The 17,988-nt window shown below is 46.0% G+C and overlaps 1 protein-coding gene and 1 long non-coding RNA gene across 7 annotated transcripts in view; one reads left to right on the forward strand and one right to left on the reverse strand.

Moving 5' to 3' along the window:
* Nucleotides 1–17,988, forward strand: part of SLC30A10 (solute carrier family 30 member 10) — a 41,442-nt gene that overhangs the window by 15,963 nt on the left and 7,491 nt on the right. Inside the window, exons 1-3 of one of the 6 annotated variants that reach the window (XM_077887120.1) lie at nucleotides 9,542–9,789; nucleotides 12,903–12,980; nucleotides 17,659–17,898. In XM_077887120.1, the coding sequence (XP_077743246.1) occupies nucleotides 12,941–12,980; nucleotides 17,659–17,898 (280 nt within the window). In that variant the 5' untranslated portion in view covers nucleotides 9,542–9,789; nucleotides 12,903–12,940. Of the gene's footprint in view, nucleotides 1–9,541; nucleotides 9,790–10,021; nucleotides 10,064–10,608; nucleotides 11,305–12,864; nucleotides 12,981–17,658; nucleotides 17,899–17,988 lie in introns of those variants that run through there. The other 5 variants (XM_077887119.1, XM_077887115.1, XM_077887118.1 and 2 more) reach the window with 5 other exon arrangements.
* The window catches only part of LOC144307372 (uncharacterized), a 33,017-nt gene continuing 31,603 nt past the window's right edge, over nucleotides 16,575–17,988 (reverse strand). Inside the window, exon 5 of the long non-coding RNA XR_013374259.1 lies at nucleotides 16,575–17,536. This is a non-coding gene — a long non-coding RNA (uncharacterized LOC144307372). The remainder of the gene's footprint in view (nucleotides 17,537–17,988) is intronic.

Genomic DNA, 17,988 nt, shown 5'->3' on the forward strand with positions numbered 1-17,988 from the left:
GTGGCTGCATCATCATCTGTATGGCTCCTAGGCTGGAGTCTAGTCTAACTGGACCACTAGCCAGGACAAATCAGAGTAGCTTGGCTTCCTCTCACTGGAGCGACCTCGGGACATCGTAGGTGGTATCTCAGGGTTTCAAACATGAGTGTTCCATGTGTTCCATCAAACAAGGTGGACACTCCAATACCTTTTCTGGTGCAACCTCAGATTCTATGGATTATAAGCAAATGACATCATAGAAGGAGTGTCAAACCCATGAACAACCTCCTCCTCCTCCTCCTCCTCCTCCTCCTCCTCCTCCTCCTCCTCCTCCTCCTCCTCCTTCTTCTTCTTCTTCTTCTTCTTCTTCTTCTTCTTCTTCTTCTTCTTCTTCTTCTTCTTCTTCTTTTAGGATTTTATTTATTCATTTGAGAGAGAGAGTGCTAGGGGCGTAGAGGGAGAGGGAGAAGCAGACTCCTTGCTGAGTAGGAAGCCTGACATAGGGCTCCATCCCAGGACCCTGGGATCGTGACTTGAGCTGAAGTCAGATGCTTAATGGACTGAGCCACCCAGACACCCACTATGAACCCACTTCTGATGGAAGAAGCATCAAGATCACCCTGTGGAAAAACACGCAGAATAGAAGATATGGTTGGGTCCATCTTTGGAAGAAGCAACCTTAACAGTCTGCCCTCAGGCTAAGAATTCATATCAATGGGACACGCAAAGTCCACTCCCCAGGACTCCTGAAGTCTCCTCTCATGGGCAATCAGCTTGGGGTGCAGGCTCTTGTCATCTCACTCAGGTTCAGGGCGAATGAGACTCCTCAGGCACAGTTCCTTGAGTGCCTCCCCCTCCACCTGAAGATCTGTGAACTAGAGATACAAAGGACTTGCTCTCCACATCCCCAATGGGGGGTGGTTTGCAGATATCCCACAGCTGCTGTGTTCCCCAGGTGCTTTTACTTCAGACAATATTCACAGCTTTCAGAGGATGACTGTTAATAGTTCCCTGGATCTGGTTCTCTGTGGTGATGGTGGAAGCATTCCAGAGCCCAGTCAGCGAGCTGAAATCTTGCCTTCCTGCTTCTGACCTGAAGGATTTCCTTGGTCCCAGGTCTGATCTGAGCTAATCCCCTCCTTAAGAAGGATATTTAGATAACGCCTGTTATCTAAGTCTTCCCTTCCTGTTTTTGTATCTGTCTCCCTTCAGGAAAAGTCCTTTCCTCTGGTTCAATCTTATTTCTGAGAGCACACTATTCTCTCTCTCGCTTTCTGCACAATAAGACTCAAGCACACAGTAAAACCAATCTTTTTTATTTTTTATTTTTTTTTTAGTAAAACCAGTTTTGAAACTCATGCTCACAAGGGCCTATGAAAATAGCCCTGCAGCTATAACAAGGGCCATTTTTTTTTCTGTAGGCAGTAAGCTGCTGTGACTTGTCAAGGTCAAAATACTGCCAGGCTCACACTGGAGCCTTAAAACCTCACAGCGTCTGCTCTGGCTCCCCCAGAAGCCTCAGTCCCTGTGCTTCGCAGGGCCTGTAGATTCTTAGCTTAATCCGTCTCCAGGCTCCTGCCAACTCACCAGGATGTTAGGGCTTTAGGGGCTCATACATAATACCCCTTTTTTACTCTCCTAGGTTTGGAAACAATTGATAGATAAGATATGGATGACATTTGAACACAACACCAGCTTTATTGTAGATATGTTACAGAATATGGCTTACATGTGTAGCAGCAAAGAGCTTGTTCATAGTTCATCCCAGAATTAATCTCACCCACCCAGTCCCAGACACCTCTGCACAGAGCAGAGCCTGCCCCAACATAGTTTCCCTCCCGTACATGCAGACCAGGATTGTGGATCTCCGTGGGAAGATGAAAAAAAAAAAAGAAAGAAAAGAAAGAAAGAAAGAAAGAAAGAAAGAAAGAAAGAAAGAAAGAAAGAAAGAAGAAAGAAGAAAGAAAGAAAGAAGAAAGAAAGAAAGAAAAAGAAAGAAAGAAAGAAAGAAAGAAGAAAAAGAAAGGAAGAAAGAAAGAAAGAAAGAAAGAAAGAAAGGAAGGTCAGAGGAGGTCAGCTGAGCATGCCCCATGCTTTCTCCCATACCTCGTAACTGGAGTAGTGACCCTGCCTCTGAAAAAAGCTGTGGAAGGGACAGAAAGATGCGAGGAGTGTCATTTCTGTGGAGGTGCCCCTGTGGAAGTACAAAGCTCATGGGAGAGAGAGTCTCCTTAACACACAAAAAGCTGTGAGCTCCAACATGAACCATGTTTGTTTGCTCCTTCTTTCCTTCCTCCTTCCTTCCTTTTTTCTTTCCATCTCTTCCTCCCTCTCTCTTTTACTTTTTTTGCCTGTTCTTTGTTTAATTTCCTGTCATTCTGTGGGCCACAAAGGGGGAATGAATGTCAAGGAAGGAGGAGTGGCTTTTGCGACATAAGGCATGAGGATGAGGAGTTGAGTGGGGGTAAAGAATGTTCCAGGAGGAGGGGATAGCATGAGCCAAGTCCAGGAGAATGGACTGGGGGAGATAACCAAAGGGATGAGCATGGATAGAGGGGAGTAGTGGGCCTGAGACTGAGTCCTGAGACTCACCAACATTTAGAAATTTAGAGGAGAAGGAGTTATCCATGAGATATACGGAAAGCCAGGAAGGTGTATTATTCAGCAGTCACAGGGAAAAAGTCTTCAGAAAGGGAAGCAAGGTCTTCAATCACAAATGTTGCCGAGAATTCCAAGATGAGCAGAGAAAACCAATGGATTCGGGTGTGAGAAGATGGTGAGTGACTTGCACAGAGCCTGGTCAACGGTGTGGTGGATGGAGATGGGCATGGCATTGGGTGGGTGGCAGAGAGAATGGTATTTGAGGAAGCAAAGATGGTGACAGTGTTCTCTGGAGTTTTTTCCTTTGGAGGGAGCAGAAATATGGAGCAGGAATAATTTTTCCAGCATTGGTGAGGAATTGAAGTAAGGAAAGGTCCTATTTAGTCTGCCATTTTATTTTTGTAATTATTAAGTTTCTATTTCTCATGAGTCTTGAAAGTGGAGGAGAAAACCACTCTTAGCCCCTTGCAACAGGCGTAGGTTCTTGGTCAGCTATTGACCAGAAGTGTCTGGTTGCAAGGGACAAAAACCCACCTTATGCTTGCTTAGGCAAAAAGGGAACTTTTGTAGGTTCACATAATTAACTTGGAACCAGAGACTGAAGTTCCACAAGAGATTCTCTTTCACTGACTCTCCTCTCTTTCTGCTTCCCTTCCTATTGCAGAATGAAGGGTTTGGGGAAGAAAATAAGGGGGAGAGATAATTATTAGGGGCTCTGAGTCACCTCCTTACTGAGTTAGTGACCAGGCAGGAGTGGGAACCTCTGTCTCTAGTATATTTTGAAAGCTTCAAGAGAACTCTGGCCTATCTTGGATCAAGTGCCCATCCTTTGAATCGAGCGCTGTGGCGAGAGAACGCGGAACTATGTTTGGCTCAACCTTGGTTATATGCCCATGTCTGTATCCGACGGGACAGGACATCTTACCAGAAGGAAGCAGGGAGGAGTTCCAGGCAGCCTAAAACCTTGGCTGAACCATTTACATTCCTGGTGCTTTCTAGAACTCATGTTGATTGTGGCTTCTTAATTGCAACAGAAGCAATGCTTTTTACTTGTCTACATATTTGTACCTCTGTTGTCTTATTTGATGCTCAAAACACCTACAAGCACTGAGTAGTATAAGGTTCTTATTTGCATTTTACAGATTAGGAAACTAAGGCTCAGAAATTTAGTGACTGGTCTAAGTTGTACAGTGATTTAGTGCCAGAGGTCGAGAATCTTGGTTTGTCTCCAGACCTCATTAATATTCAACACAACTTCTGATTTTATGATGATAATAAAGTTATGTTTTTCAGTCCAGCCACCTGATTCTCTCTGTTCTTTTGCCGCATGATAACAGTTGAGAGAGTCATGATGGACAAAGAAGTATAGTAATGATAGCTGAGAAGTTTGGAGTTTTAGATTTGGAGGAGCAGAGGGAGAGAGAGAGAGAGAGAAAGAGAGAGAGAGAGAGAGAATCTTAAGCAGACTCCACACCCAGTGCAGAGCCTGACACGGGGCTCATTCTGACAATCCTGAGATATGACCTGAGCCGCAATCAAGAATTGGACGCCTAACTGAGTGAGTCACCCAGGTGCCCCATAGATTTGTAAAGTATTTTAAGTATTTTATAGTCTTAAAACATTTTATTAATCAGTACTTGGCATTCATAATACATTTTATGAATCAGTAACTAATGAGTTCTAAGCTAAACAGATTATTTGAACCAAGGGGGAGCAGGTGGTCTTATAAAAAATAAGGTAATCTAAATAACTGCGAAAAGGATGCCAGATTGTTACTTATCAGAAGTCAACAATACTTCTGGGAATGGTGACAGCCAGAGGGTAAAGAAGGGAGCCACACTTTGTCAACTACTTACTATGAGAGCACCATGTAGGCTCTCCACTATGCTGTCGCCTTTGATTCTCACAACCATTGAGTGAGAGAATGACGTCTCTACCTCCAGATTGTAAGTGAGAACACAGACCTAAAAGAAATTAAGCGATTTGGCCAGTTGCTAACAACCGATAGAGCCAAGATTGTATCCCAGATTTGAGTGGCTCCCAAATCTGTCTCTCCACCACATAACCCTGACTGTTGAACTAGTGTATTTGGCAGGGGGAAAGTAAAGGTATTTATAGGTTTTATTTGAACCCCCACACAATTATTCCCACAATTTCTTGAGCAAATGGACTCTTATTTTCATATATAGTAGTCACATGGGGTACGTTCTAAGATCCTCAGTGAATGCCTGAAACCACAGATAGTACCAAGCCCTGTATACACTGTGTCTCTTCCTATACATACGTATCGATGAGAAAGTCTAATTTATAAATTAGGCACAGTAAGGGATGAACAATAATAACCAATAATAGAATAATTATAGAGGTGAACTGTAATAAAAATAATGTGAATATGGTCTCTCTCAAAATATCTTACTGTCCTCACCCTTGTTGTGATGATGTGAGATAATCTATGCGTGCGTGATGGGATGAAGGCAGGTGGATGACATGGACATCATGAGGTAGCGTGAGGCTATTACTGATCTTCTGAGGCGACATCAGGAGGATCACCTTCCAGATCACAGCCGACTGCAGGTGATTAAAATTGCAGAAAGTGGAACTATGGATATGGGATTGGGGGGGGGGAACTAATGTAGTTTAAAAATTAAGGTGAATCTAGTGGTGAAGAAATCTGCTGTCTGTATGGTAATGGTTCAGATGGCATTAAATAACGCATGTAAAAGCTTTTTGTAAATTATTAAGTGACAGGGGACTTAACCTATAGCTAAAACTATTTGGTTTAGAATCAATATTAAGGGGGCAGTTTCTCCCTGTTTCTTGCACCTTTGAGAATTTTTTTTGTTTGTTTTTTTGCTTCCATTTGAATTAGAAATGGTCCAAAAGCTGATTTCTTTGTTACTCTTATTCACCAAGCAGGAGTTTTCACACCCAAATTCTGTCAGTTAGTGATGAGTTTTAGATGATGTGTGTCTTGAGCTCCTAGTTCTGCCTCTAATCCTTTCCCCCTTCTTCCCAGTAGCTGTGTCCCTTTCCACTTGCTGGTTTGCATCCTCCTCTCCCTCTCCACACTTCACGCATAACACTACCCCATGAGCATCTCGGCGTGACTTTGGGATCTGCAGATGGTAAGAAGCACACAGACCAGAGCTGCAATGCCCACAAGTACCCCAAATAACATGGGCATTGTTACTGCCAGATGTATCAAATAGCCCAATCTCAGCATCCCTGGTGGGATATACTGATCATAGTCATTCGTTTATAGCTGTGTACTCAACAGTTGGTAACTTGCATTCCTATACTTTGTTTTAATCCATTTAGGCTGCTAACAAAATACTACAAATTGAATATTTATTTATTTATTTATTTATTTATTTATTTATTTATTTAAAGATTTTATTTATTCATGAGAGAGAGAGAGAGAGGCAGAAACACAGGCAGAGGGAGAAGAAGGCTCCATGCAGGGAGCCTGATGTGGGACTCAATCCCAGGTCTCCAGGATCACGCCCTGGGCTGAAGGGGGCGCTAAACCACTGAGCCACAAGGGCTGCCCAAGATTGATTACTTAAAAGTATTGACAAAGTATTTAAAAGTATTTTAAGAGATGTTATTTATTTATTTATTTATTTATTTATTTATTTATTTGAGAGCGATAAAGAGAGCACAGAGTGAGAGAGAGAAGCAGACTCCCCATCAAGCAGAGAAGACGACGCAGGGCTCCATCCCAGGACCCTGAGATTGTGACCTGAGCTGAAGGCAGACGCTTAACCCATTGAGCCATCCAGGTGCCCCAGACTGGGTAGTTTATAAAAAATAGAAGTTTGTTAACATTTATTGAGCCCTTCTTATGAGCCTGGCACTCCACTAGGTAATCTGCATACATTTTCTCAAGCCTCGTGATAACCCCATGAGATATATACTATTATGGTCCTTAGTTCACACACACACACACACACACACACGTATAAAAAGAAGGTTGTAAGGAACTTGTCCCAGGTCACGCAAGCAAGCAACAGGGCTGGGATTTGGTTCCAAGTCTGTCTGATTCCAAAGGTCAAATTATGAACTGCTGTGCTTTTCAACCTTTCAAGTGTTCTTTAAGTGAGTGCAAAATTAATATTATCTAGAGTCTGTTTTTTTTCTTTTTTTCAATAAGCAAATTGTAGTATTTGATGTTGTGATGAGGCTTGCATTCCTACCACTTCCTGGCCTAGCTACCACTTTGCTACAAGAAAGTGGCATTTTGGAGGAGCCTTGGTGGTGCCACTTGGCAGGCTGATGGGCAGAGCTCTAAATTCATGTGGGAGCTGCCTCTTTCTAAGTGGGCTTCAACTCACAACACCGCTGAGTACTCGCCCTAAACAGCCCATTCCGAAGGGAGTTGACCACTACTTATGTGTTATTTTTTTATACCTCCTGCCTCTATCATCAAAAAAATGTGTAGTCATCTCAAAGAATCTCTTGAATTTAATGTACTCTAAAAAACATGGAAGGACAAAATACATATTTTGGGGTGCAAAAAGTATCTGTGTTACAAAGTGTTACAAAAATACACATTATATAAATTTGTCAACAAGGAGCCGGTGTGGACGGGAGATGCCTCAGTGACCTGGAGAAGTAATTTCCTTTCGGAAAGTCTACACATATTATCAGGCTCTGCGGGTTTCCAGCTGGGCTACAGGTGAGAGTACCCAGATTCTGATGATGTATTTAAAATCTGGAGGCAGGAGCTATGGGGAAAAAGAACTACCTCTTCTTTTTTTTTTTTTTTTTTTTTAAGATGTTTTTATTTATTCATGAGAGAAAGAGAGGCAGAGACACAGGCAGAGGGAGAAGCAGGCTCCATGCAGGGAGCCCGACATGAGACTCGATCCCAGGACCCCAGGATCACGACCTGAGCTGAAGGCAGCACTAAACAGGCTGCCCATATGTCTTCTTTTGAAAAACAGTTTGGTGCTTTGGATGAGATGTCTATTTTCTTCCTTGAAGGGAGCATCATCTCTGGTCACTTAGAACAAAACAAAACAAAAACAAAAACAGCTGTTTTTTCGAATTCTTTAAAAAAAAAAAAACTTTGTTACTTTCTGGGTCAATACCAGTGTAGGAAGAACTTTTAGTGCTATCATCTCTATAAGTTGTAGAGCATCAAGGTCTATGCCAATAATAATAAAAAAAAATGTAAGTTTAAAAAGAATCCTTTCATTTGTTTAGAACAAAAGGAGTGTTGAAAATGATCAAATAAGTATAATGTGGGGCCGAAGAATGTTAAGTTCTAGAGTTTGATGCCTGGATCAGATCTCCAGATTCTATCCCTTATATATTGTGTGATCTTGGGCAAGTTACTTAAAATCTCTGGGCTCTAGGTTCTTCATGTATAAGACGTTGCTAGTTTTATGAGTCATCTGTGCGGATGACAATGAGGTTGTGCCTGTAAAGTGCTCAGCACAGGGTTGGGCAGTCAAAGCCCAACAGACAGAAGCTGTTGAAACCTCATCATCGGGACACCTGGGTGGACTCAGCGGTTGAGCGTCTGCCTTTGGCTCAGGGCCTGAACCCAGAGTCCCAGGGCTGAGTCCCCATCGGGCTCCTATGCATGGAGCCTGCTTCTCCTCCCTCTGCCTGTGTCTCTGCCTCTCTTTCTGTATCTCTCATGAATAAATAAATAAAATCTTTATAAAAAAAACCTTATCATCTACAAGAATGCATAGGAGGCAGTCTACATTTTTGTCAATTAACTTAGATTATATATATTCTCTCTCTATATATAAACTTTATAGGTCTACCTATCTATCTAGTCATGGGTAGCTAGCCAAAGCATTTTTCTTAAGTGCATTTTGTTGATACCTTCAACCTGTCTGGAAGTCAAATAACGAGGCTCTGGGCAGGGCCCCTCACGCTGAACCTTCTAGTTCCATCAGCTACCCTCCTGGGGCAGTGACATAATTCTCGTTATCTGCCTTCTGTTAGGAGGACGACTGGGTAACAGGCACAAGTGATAGATTTCTGCTGACCTTGGGTTTTTCTGTCATTTGTGAATGACAAAGAAATGCAATCAGTAGGGACCTTGTGAGCACTGCCAAGTGGTTTCCACCAGGCCCCCTGTCTTGCTTCGACTGCTTTGCTTGCTGTCCTATGTTTCATGTTGCAGAGGCTTCACAGTTTGAAGACAGGATAAGCCAGAAACTGGGATATCTTTCTCCCCAACAGAGTGTGACAGCTGCAGTTCAACAGTAATTCTGGTACGCATGTGCCCAAGTGCTAATATCAATACTAGCAGGCTGATGATAACAGGGGGGCCTCCGGACCACTTTGCCCTTCCTGCCTCCTCCTGCCCAGTCTCTTCCTCCTCCCTTCACACCTTCTTTTCCTTCGTGTTATTTATTTATTAAATTTATTTTTAAATAAACAGCTAACAATTTGTTGAGTGCTTACTACGCACCGTTATAACCACTTTACACATATTAACCCATTTAATCCTCACAAACCTATGAGGAGACACTGTTTTTATTCCTCTTTTTACAGGAGTGAAAGCCAGACCAGACAATTAAGGAACTTGTCCAAGGCCAAACAGCTTCAAACCTTTCCTCGGCCTATCTGTATCTTTTTGTTTCTTTTAAATGATTTGACTATTTTAATACTCGTTTTCAGAGGCACTTCAGAGGATCAGTTCCCTCAAGTTCTCGATGTAGGGACATTCTCCCGGAGGCGGGCAGGGAGCCAGTTAGGATGCTCATCTTGTATAACGAGGGCCCTCAGGTCAAGGGTATTTTAGCATGTTTGTTGGGGTCCCTTAGCCCTGAAAGACAAAAGATTGTCATTTATAAGGCTAAGACAGTGGATGGGGCGAGAATCAGAGTGTGCTACTAACAGACGCATTTGTTTCCAGGCCCAAACCTGGCATGTGTTTCAGGAATGGTTAAAGTTTGGGGGTTAGGGACAGGAGAGGGGGACTAGTGATCACAACTTTGCAGTCAGATCCTTTTGGGGAACGAGAACAGAATCTAAAACAAAAACAAACCAAGAATGAAAACAGCAAGGGCTCTCCCACCGGGGCCTCCCTGAACACCCAACAGCGAACACCCTTCTTCAAGGGCTTCCAGCGCTGGGCCTCTCCCAGCGCCCTGGGGACAGCTCTCTTTCTGGATAACTTTTCCTTGGAACAGAGCCTGTTGTCAACAGGAAAGGCTTTATTTGGAATAAGCCTTCATGGAGGTCAGTGGATTGAACTTTGAGTATCAGGTCATGTGCTGTGAGGGACACATGGGGGGATGAAGAGAATATTCTCTGCAGTGGAAAACGAGACCAGGGCACAGAGGAGGCCCGCCCGGGCTTCTTGGTGGTCAAGCGACTTGGGTCTACCCTTGGGGGTGGGGGTGGGGGACTGATTTCTGAGCGCTTGGGGGGGGGTGTGGGGGGGAGTCCAGGCTTATCAAGGAATGATGTGCGCGCTCTCTCCGCCTGCAGTTCACCTGGGGAGGGAGGCCTGGTGAGTGGAGGCGCTGGGAGGGGTCCGGGGGACAGGGAAGGCTGTGTGCCCTGGGGCGCGGGGGGGGGGGGTGACACAGCGATGATGATGATGATGATGGTGATGATGATGATGATGATGATGGTGCGCGGGAGGCTTGGGCGGATGGCGATGCCGAGGGAGGGCTCGGCACCCAGCACCCTGCAGCTTGGGCGGGGCTGGCCCGGGGCCCCACCCGGTGGCTGCGGAATCCGCAGGGCGAGCGGCGTCCGGGCACGTAGGCCAGGCTGTCCACGTCCCCCCGGCGAACCCGCCCCGCGGCGCTGCAGGGCCTTATCGGGGCCCGGGGAGGGGAGGGGCTGGGGCCGCGGGGGTCGGGGTCGCGGTCGGGGTCGCGGCGGGGGGGGGGGGGCGCTCCGGACCCGCCCCCTGCGCCCGCCGCTCGGGGCGGTCCTCGGAGGCCAGACCTTGGCCGGCGGCCACCTGCCGGGCGGGGCCGGGCCCGGGCCGGGCTGCGGGGCCTCGGAGGCGGCCGGGGGGGGGGCCTCGGAGGCTGCGGCCGCGGCCCCTCCCTCGGACTCTGGACGCGCGCGGGCCTCATAAGGCGGCGGCCGGGGCTCGGCGCGCAGGGGCGCCCCCGCCGGCGGCCGCGATGGGCCGCTACTCGGGCAAGACGTGCCGGCTGCTCTTCATGCTCGTGCTCACCGTCGCCTTCTTCGCGGCCGAGCTGGTGTCGGGCTACCTGGGCAACTCCATCGCGCTGCTGTCCGACTCGTTCAACATGCTGTCGGACCTGCTGTCGCTGTGCGTGGGGCTGGGCGCGGGCCGCGTGGCGCGGCGGCCCGGCGGGGGGCTGGGGGCCACCTACGGCTACGCGCGCGCCGAGGTGCTGGGCGCCCTGGGCAACGCCGTGTTCCTCAGCGCGCTCTGCTTCACCATCGCCGTGGAGGCCGTGCTGCGCCTGGCGCGGCCCGAGCGCATCGACGACCCCGCGCTGGTGCTCGTCGTCGGCGCGCTGGGGCTGGCGGTCAACGTGCTGGGGCTGCTCATCTTCCAGGACTGCGGCGCCTGGCTCGCCTGCTGGGGGCCCCGCCGCCGCCGCCGCCGCCGCCCGCCGCCGGGACCGCGGGCCGACCTCGGGGCCCCGCGGGGCGCGCCCGGACCCCGGCCCGGCCCCGGCCCCGGCCCCGGCCCCGGCCCCGCCCGCGCGTCGGCCGGCGGGAAGGAGGAGCAGGCGGCCACCGTGTTCTCCAACGTAGCAGGTGCCTTTCGGTTGCATCCTCCGGGCCTCTCCGCCCTCCCTCCTCCCGCCCGGCCCGAGCTCGGCATCCACGCCCTCTTTCTCTTTCTGGCCGTTGCGGCTGCTTCTATTTTGTTGGGGGAAAAAAAAAAAAATCTATGCCTTCTGCAGCTTTATTCTCCGCTGCTAACGTAGCGTCTTCCCCACGGTCTCCTTTGTTTCTCTTGGGTCCTCAGGCCTGACCTCCGTCCTTCCCTCCTTCCTTTCTCTCTTTCTCGCTTTCTTTCTCCCTCCCTCCCTCCCTCCCTCCCTCCCTTCCTTCCTTCCTTCCTTCCTTCCTTCCTTCTTTTCCTTCTTTCCCTTTTCTCTTTCTTTCTTTCTTTCTTTCTTCTTTCTTTCTTTCTTTCTTTCTTTCTTTCTTTCTTTCTCTTTCTTTCTTTTTCTTTCTTTCTTTCTTCCTCTTCCTTCCTTCCTTTCTGTCTTTTCCATCCTTCTTTCTTCTTTCTTTCTTTCGTCTTTCTTCTTTCTTTTCCTTCCTTCCCTTTTCTCTTTCTTTTTTTCTTTCTTTCTTTTCTTTCTTTCTTTCTCTTTCTTTCTTTCTTTCTTTCTTTCTTTCTTTCTTTCTTTCTTCTTTCTTTCTTTCTTTCTTTCTTCCTCTTCCTTCCTTCCTTTCTGTCTTTTCCATCCTTCTTTCTTCTTTCTTTCTTTCTTTCTTTCTTTCTTTCTTTCTTTCTGTCTTTCTTTCTTCTTTCTTTTCCTTCCTTCCTTCCTTCTTTCTTTTCCTTCCTTCCCTTTTCTCTTTCTTTCTTTCTTCTTTCTTTCTTTTCTTTTCTTTCTTTCTTTCTTTCTTTCTTTCTTTCTTTCTTTCTTTCTTTCTTCCTTTCTCTTCCTTCCTTCCTTTCTGTCTTTTCCATCCTTCTTTCTTCTTTCTTTCTTTCTTTCTTTCTTTCTTTCTTTCTTTCTTTCTGTCTTTCTTTCTTCTTTCTTTTCCTTCCTTCCTTCCTTCCTTCCTTCCTTCCTCTTTCTTCCTTTTTTTTTCTTTCTTTGTTTCTTTGTTTCTTTCTTTCTCTATCTTTCCTTCCTTCCTTCCTTCCTCTCCTTTCCCTTTTTCCCTTTTTCCCTTTTTCCTTTCCTTTCCTTTCCTTTCCTTTCCTTTCCTTTCCTTTCCTTTCCTTTCCTTTCCTTTCCTTCTTTTCCCCTTCCCCATTATTCTGTCTGCCTTGGAGCATTCATTTTCTCAAAAATCAGTTATTATTGGGCAACAGATAGCACCCCCCCCCCAACCCTTAGCCCCTCATTGGATGCTGTCTGCACTTTATTTTCTCCCTTCCCCTTTGCGCATCGTTTTTTCCCCCTGGGAGTTAACCGGTTGGGGGATGGGGGTGGGCTCCCACTTTGCTCCTTTTTGTTTGTTTGTTTTAACTTGGATGGAAGTGTGAATGGAATGTAAAAGTGGCTCACAAGGCTCATGTCAAGGCCCAAATGTACTCTTCTGGGCCGTGTGTGTGGAGGGGGTCTGAGGAGCTTAGGAGTTTAAAATAACGGAACTTTTTTTGAGTCCATTGGTTCTTTTTGTTTGTAGAACTTATACACAACACAAGGTTTCTTCTTTGAATGCAGGTGATTCTCTGAACACCCAGAATGAACCAGAAGAGACTATGAAAAAGGAGAAAAAGTCTGAAGCCCTGAATATCAGAGGTAGGGTCGACTTTGGCTCGATTTGAAACCCTTTTCTGTAATACATAATGACTGTGTTGTACCCTTCGTTTCTGTTTGCCTTTTAATAACGTGTGTTAGAAAGGAGGCCGGTTGCACGAATAGACTATGACCCTAGCCTCTTGCCTAATCATTGCATTGATTCTGAGTGACACACTAGTTGCTAATGATTTATCCTTGCTCCACTTAGAGCCAGGCCAGTGCTACCTGCTTCAGAGCCTCACAGATCAGTGGCATGCTATTACTTTACTTGGTTTTGTCCACTCCTAGATATTGTTAACGTAAAATGAGGCCTGTCTTAATTGAATGTAATTGTGACACAGGTGAGAAGAGGGTAGGTGGCTGCTGTCCAACATGACATTGCTGATTGACTCTCAGGCCTCAACGTATTTCTGCCAGAAATCTGCGTCTGTGATGGATCTCTTGACTTACTTGAATCTGTATTTCCAGGCCCAAAGGGGAGGGTCTGGTGAGGCACATGAAAGGCACATTACTAGCCTTCTCTCTACCATGCGCTCAAGGTCACCAGCGCTGGGCAAAGGTTAGCTCAGGGAGTTCAGAGGTGCATCTCTCACTAGACACCAATATTGTATGCAGCATCTCTTCCAACTTCTTGAGCAGAGGCTTTACTTCAGATTCACTCCAGAAGGGTCAGTCCCCAGTCTCGACTTTGAGGATTTCAATAAAGATTATGCAACCCTTTACTTTCAGATGATTTGGGGGAAGCCTATGATAGGGCTTCAGTGGAAACAATATTTTTAAAAAGTAATAATCGGGAGACATTTTCATTTTTGAGAGACTCCTGGCTTTTTCTATAGTGTGATACCTGGAATGGATCTCTAGGGCAAAATCAGAAAAAACCCCAACAACAATAACAGCCATACACGAGCTTCTAAAAATTTCCACATGAATCACTTTTTAAAAATTGAACAGCAACAGGGGAATTTCTAAAGTGCTTGGTGGTGAATCTTTCTGGAAAGAGACATCTAAAATGAAAAATCTCTACCCTTTATCTTTCTTTGGGTTCAATATAAAAATATGTATATAGTATATGCTATATATAATGTGTATCAAATACATACTATAATATTATATATGTATCATAGATTTTCCATAGCATTTTAACTTTTCAGACAACATTCAGTTAATTATTCATTCTTATGTTGCAGAGAAGAAGAACAGGTAGGTGGAAAGATGCTAAGAGGAATGAAGAGTGGGACAGTACATATTGTGACCCTGTTTGGGAAGCATGTTTTATGGCAAATTTGTATGATCTGGCTAATCTTTAAAGCTGTTGGAACTCCTAGGTGGAAAAATCGGGGGGGGTAAAGCACCTCACTGTACCTGGCTCAGCCCTGTGGTCCACAGGTACTGACCAGTGTCCATCTCTGGTTTCTGGCAGAGGTGAATAATGCAGTGCCTGAAAGATTGGGATTTGGGCTCAAGATGCCTGGGTTTGGGATCTTGGCTCTGTCATTTAAAACTCTGATTTTGGGAAAGTTTTTGGACTCTCTAAGCCTCCAGCTCGCTCTCTCTAAAATAGTATCTACTTCACAGGTGGTTGTTAGATAAAGGATGTGATATGGGAGGAAAAGCAGCTTCCCTGTTTAGGGGGTGCATGCTTGTGCCAGGCACCATTCATGAGTGAGTCGCTTAGCATTTGTAAGAATCTCACCGGGTGGGAGCTGTTGTCTCTCAGGTAGTGAGAGAAATTGCTGGGCTCAACCCTGTGCTGCCTCTGCTTCAGTGGCCTTTCCACTTTCAGGCCAAGGGGGAGGCTGGCCTCAGCTTAGGTCCTACGTCCTCATCTCCGAGCCACAATTCAGAGAAGGCCCACAGGATGTTACAGCTGGAAAGGCCTTAGTGGGAATGGACTCCACCCCCTCGCTTTGCAGGGTGGGAAGGTTTCCTTTGCAAGGAAACAGGGTCCCTAGAGTCCGGTGACTTCCCAAGTCACCCAGGCTAGCAGCAGAGGCAAGTCTGGCACCTGCCTTCACATTTCCACCGCTTCCCAGTTTTGGACGCTGCCTGTACGCTCCAGGAAAGATGGTTTGTTTCTCCAGTGTAGACAGTCCACTGAGTGGTTACACTTTTGCCATTTAAGTGGTTGCTCTAGAAAGCACGACTGTCTTCCCAGATCTGCAGGGGAGCAAACGACTGATGGGGATTCTCGTGAACAAAAATCATTTCTGGATTTTAATTAGTGTTTCTCTTATTTCAATGGAATAAAACAAATGCCTTCTGAGAAACACAGTCCATCTTCTGCAAAGCACAGTGAAAGCACAATCCTTTAAAGATTCTCGTCAATTGTAGCGGTTGGTTTTATTTGATGGGATCAAAAGGGATACATTAAAAAATGTTGCAACAGCATGTCAGAAAGATAATTAACTTTTTGTATTTCAGTATAAGTATAAATAGATACACCACAACCCTGACATCATTTGAAAATAAGTCTCCTTGGATGAGATGCTTCTTTCTGATTGTTTTTTTCCAATAAGAAAGATCTCTCATCTTTCCATAACCACTTGTTATTGCCCAGGGCTAGTGCGCTGTGTTTCTGGTTTACCAACAAACTCAACGACACTGATGGCTTTTCCAAATGCTGGGACACATCAGATTTCAACTTATGTCAAATTGCTGTGTTATAAGCCAGTTTTTCTGAGTTTTTTAAAGAATCTCAAGACAGGAAGTGAGGGCCAGCTGTTAAGATGTCCTGTCATTCATTGTAAAGCTACCTTGGGAGCAGTTTGACTAATTGGATGATTGAGCTGCCTGCCAATCCATCTTTGTCTCTCAGGTAATGTTGCCTGGCTTATTTTCTGAATCAGAAAGGTGATCAGATCACTTCAGAATCTGCTCAGAGATCTTCACCGCCTCCAGAATAAGGTCCTAACACTGCTGACATTCGCGGGCTTGCTGTGCCAGTGTCAGCACTCCTTTCTAGGCATTTCTGCCCTCTTCTCCTTGGCTGCCCCATCATCTCCGAGACCTGTACTGTCTCTCTCCTACCCCCGCCCCTATTCCCATCCAGTGCACACTTACAGTGAGATGAGAAGTGCTCAGTTCAAGTTCAGCCTCTGCCTTTTACTAAGCTAAGTGACCTTGGACAAGTAACTTAATGTCTCTGAACTTCAGTCTCCTTATGGATCGACTCTCGGGACTTTCTCTTCGTGGCTCAGAACAGGGCCTGGGGAGTAAAAAGCTCTCTCAGGGGTGTGAGGGGAAAGGGGACACAGAATTAGAAAGAATGGAATTGTTTAATGTATTTATTGAATCAGGATCCTATTCTAATACCTAAACACTCAGCCAGAAGGAGATACATTTTACTCCTATATTATTTTGGGGCAACGTGGCCACAAATCGCATTTAGTATGTCCACAGAATGCCATTTTGTCTCCGATGCTACTCAGCTACTCAGAATCCTAAAAAGTATTGCCAAGAGGAAGCTTTAGCTTCATTAAAGCATTTTCCAGGTGAGACCATTCACTTGTAACCATGAGTGAGCTATTAGAATTTTGGATTATTATTAATTCTACTGAATGGATCTGTGGGATACTTGGAGAGGCAAAATGAATCTTTTTTTTTTTTTTTTAAGATTTTCTTTATTTATTCATGAGAGACACAGAGACACAGGCAGAGGCAGAAGCAGGCTCCTCACAGGGAGCCCGATGTGGGACTCAATCCCGGGACCCTGGGATCACTCCCTGAGCCCAAGGCAGCCGCTCAACGGCTGAGCCACCCAGGCGTTCGGGGCACCGGATCTTCTCTGTTAGGATTGCATATTTTCTGGATCATAATTAAAACCCTTAAGAGTGGTTCCCTGCGTTAAGGGCAGCCACAATTTGGGTTATTGTCTCTTTGATTTGAATCTTATTGTGACAAATGGCTCTTTCTTCAGTGGCAGTGCTGCCGGAGGCTCTTCCCGAGGACGCCTTGAACCAGATCCAGTTTGAATGACTCGGGCTAAGGGGGGAGTAGCAGAGGCATGTAGGGAAAGGGGAAACAGACTCAGGAAGAGAGAAGACAAGGAATAATAAGAACCGCTCTTTTGTTATTAGTTCCCTCTCCTCTTCAAAATGCTTAAAACAATTAATTAATTAATTTTTAATTATTTATGATAGTCACACAGAGAGAGGCAGAGACATAGGCAGAGGGAGAAGCAGGCTCCATGCACCAGAAGCCCGATGTGGGATTCGATCCCGGGTCTCCAGGATCACGCCCTGGGCCAAAGGCAGGCGCCAAACCGCTGCACCACCCAGGGATCCCTGCTTAAAACAATTTAATACCAGATATTTGTCTCAAAGAATAAGAAACTATTTGCATAGCCTCTTTTCCGGTTTGGTGGCTTCTGATGAGTGGCAGGTGGCAGTGGTGTAGCATTAGGAACCCGCACGGTCCCTCTTCCCACGCGTGTCTGCAGCTCAGAATCTTCCGAGGCTGTTGCAGGTTCTCTGGGTTCTGGGATGGTGGCCTAGGGCTTTGTTTTCTATGAAGTAGTTGACTTTTTTTTTTTTTTCATTTGAATCCATCCTGCTGTCCTAACCAAAAAGAAAACAAATAACAACTGATATATTCTTAGACTTGGGAACCCGGGTCACTGCGTGTTCCCAGCTCCCAAATTTGGATCTGTGCTTTAGTGGCCTTTCTTTCTCCCCGGCAGGTGTACTTTTGCATGTGATGGGCGATGCCCTGGGGTCGGTGGTGGTGGTGATCACGGCCATCATATTTTATGTGCGTCCTCTGCAACCTGAGGACCCATGTAACTGGCAGTGCTACATCGACCCCAGCCTGACTATCATCATGGTTATCATCATTTTGTCATCTGCCTTCCCACTCATCAAGGAGACTGCTGCCATTCTGCTGCAGATGGTCCCCAAAGGAGTTAACATGGAAGAGCTGAGTAAGTCAGATGCTTCTTATCTAGAACCATGCCCGCTTAATGCTCTTCAGGCCAAAGGGCCAGCGCTATTTCAAAGCAGTGTTTGATTTA

The sequence above is a fragment of the Canis aureus genome, chromosome 38, assembly GCF_053574225.1.
Source record: "Canis aureus isolate CA01 chromosome 38, VMU_Caureus_v.1.0, whole genome shotgun sequence".
NCBI lineage: Eukaryota > Metazoa > Chordata > Mammalia > Carnivora > Canidae > Canis > Canis aureus.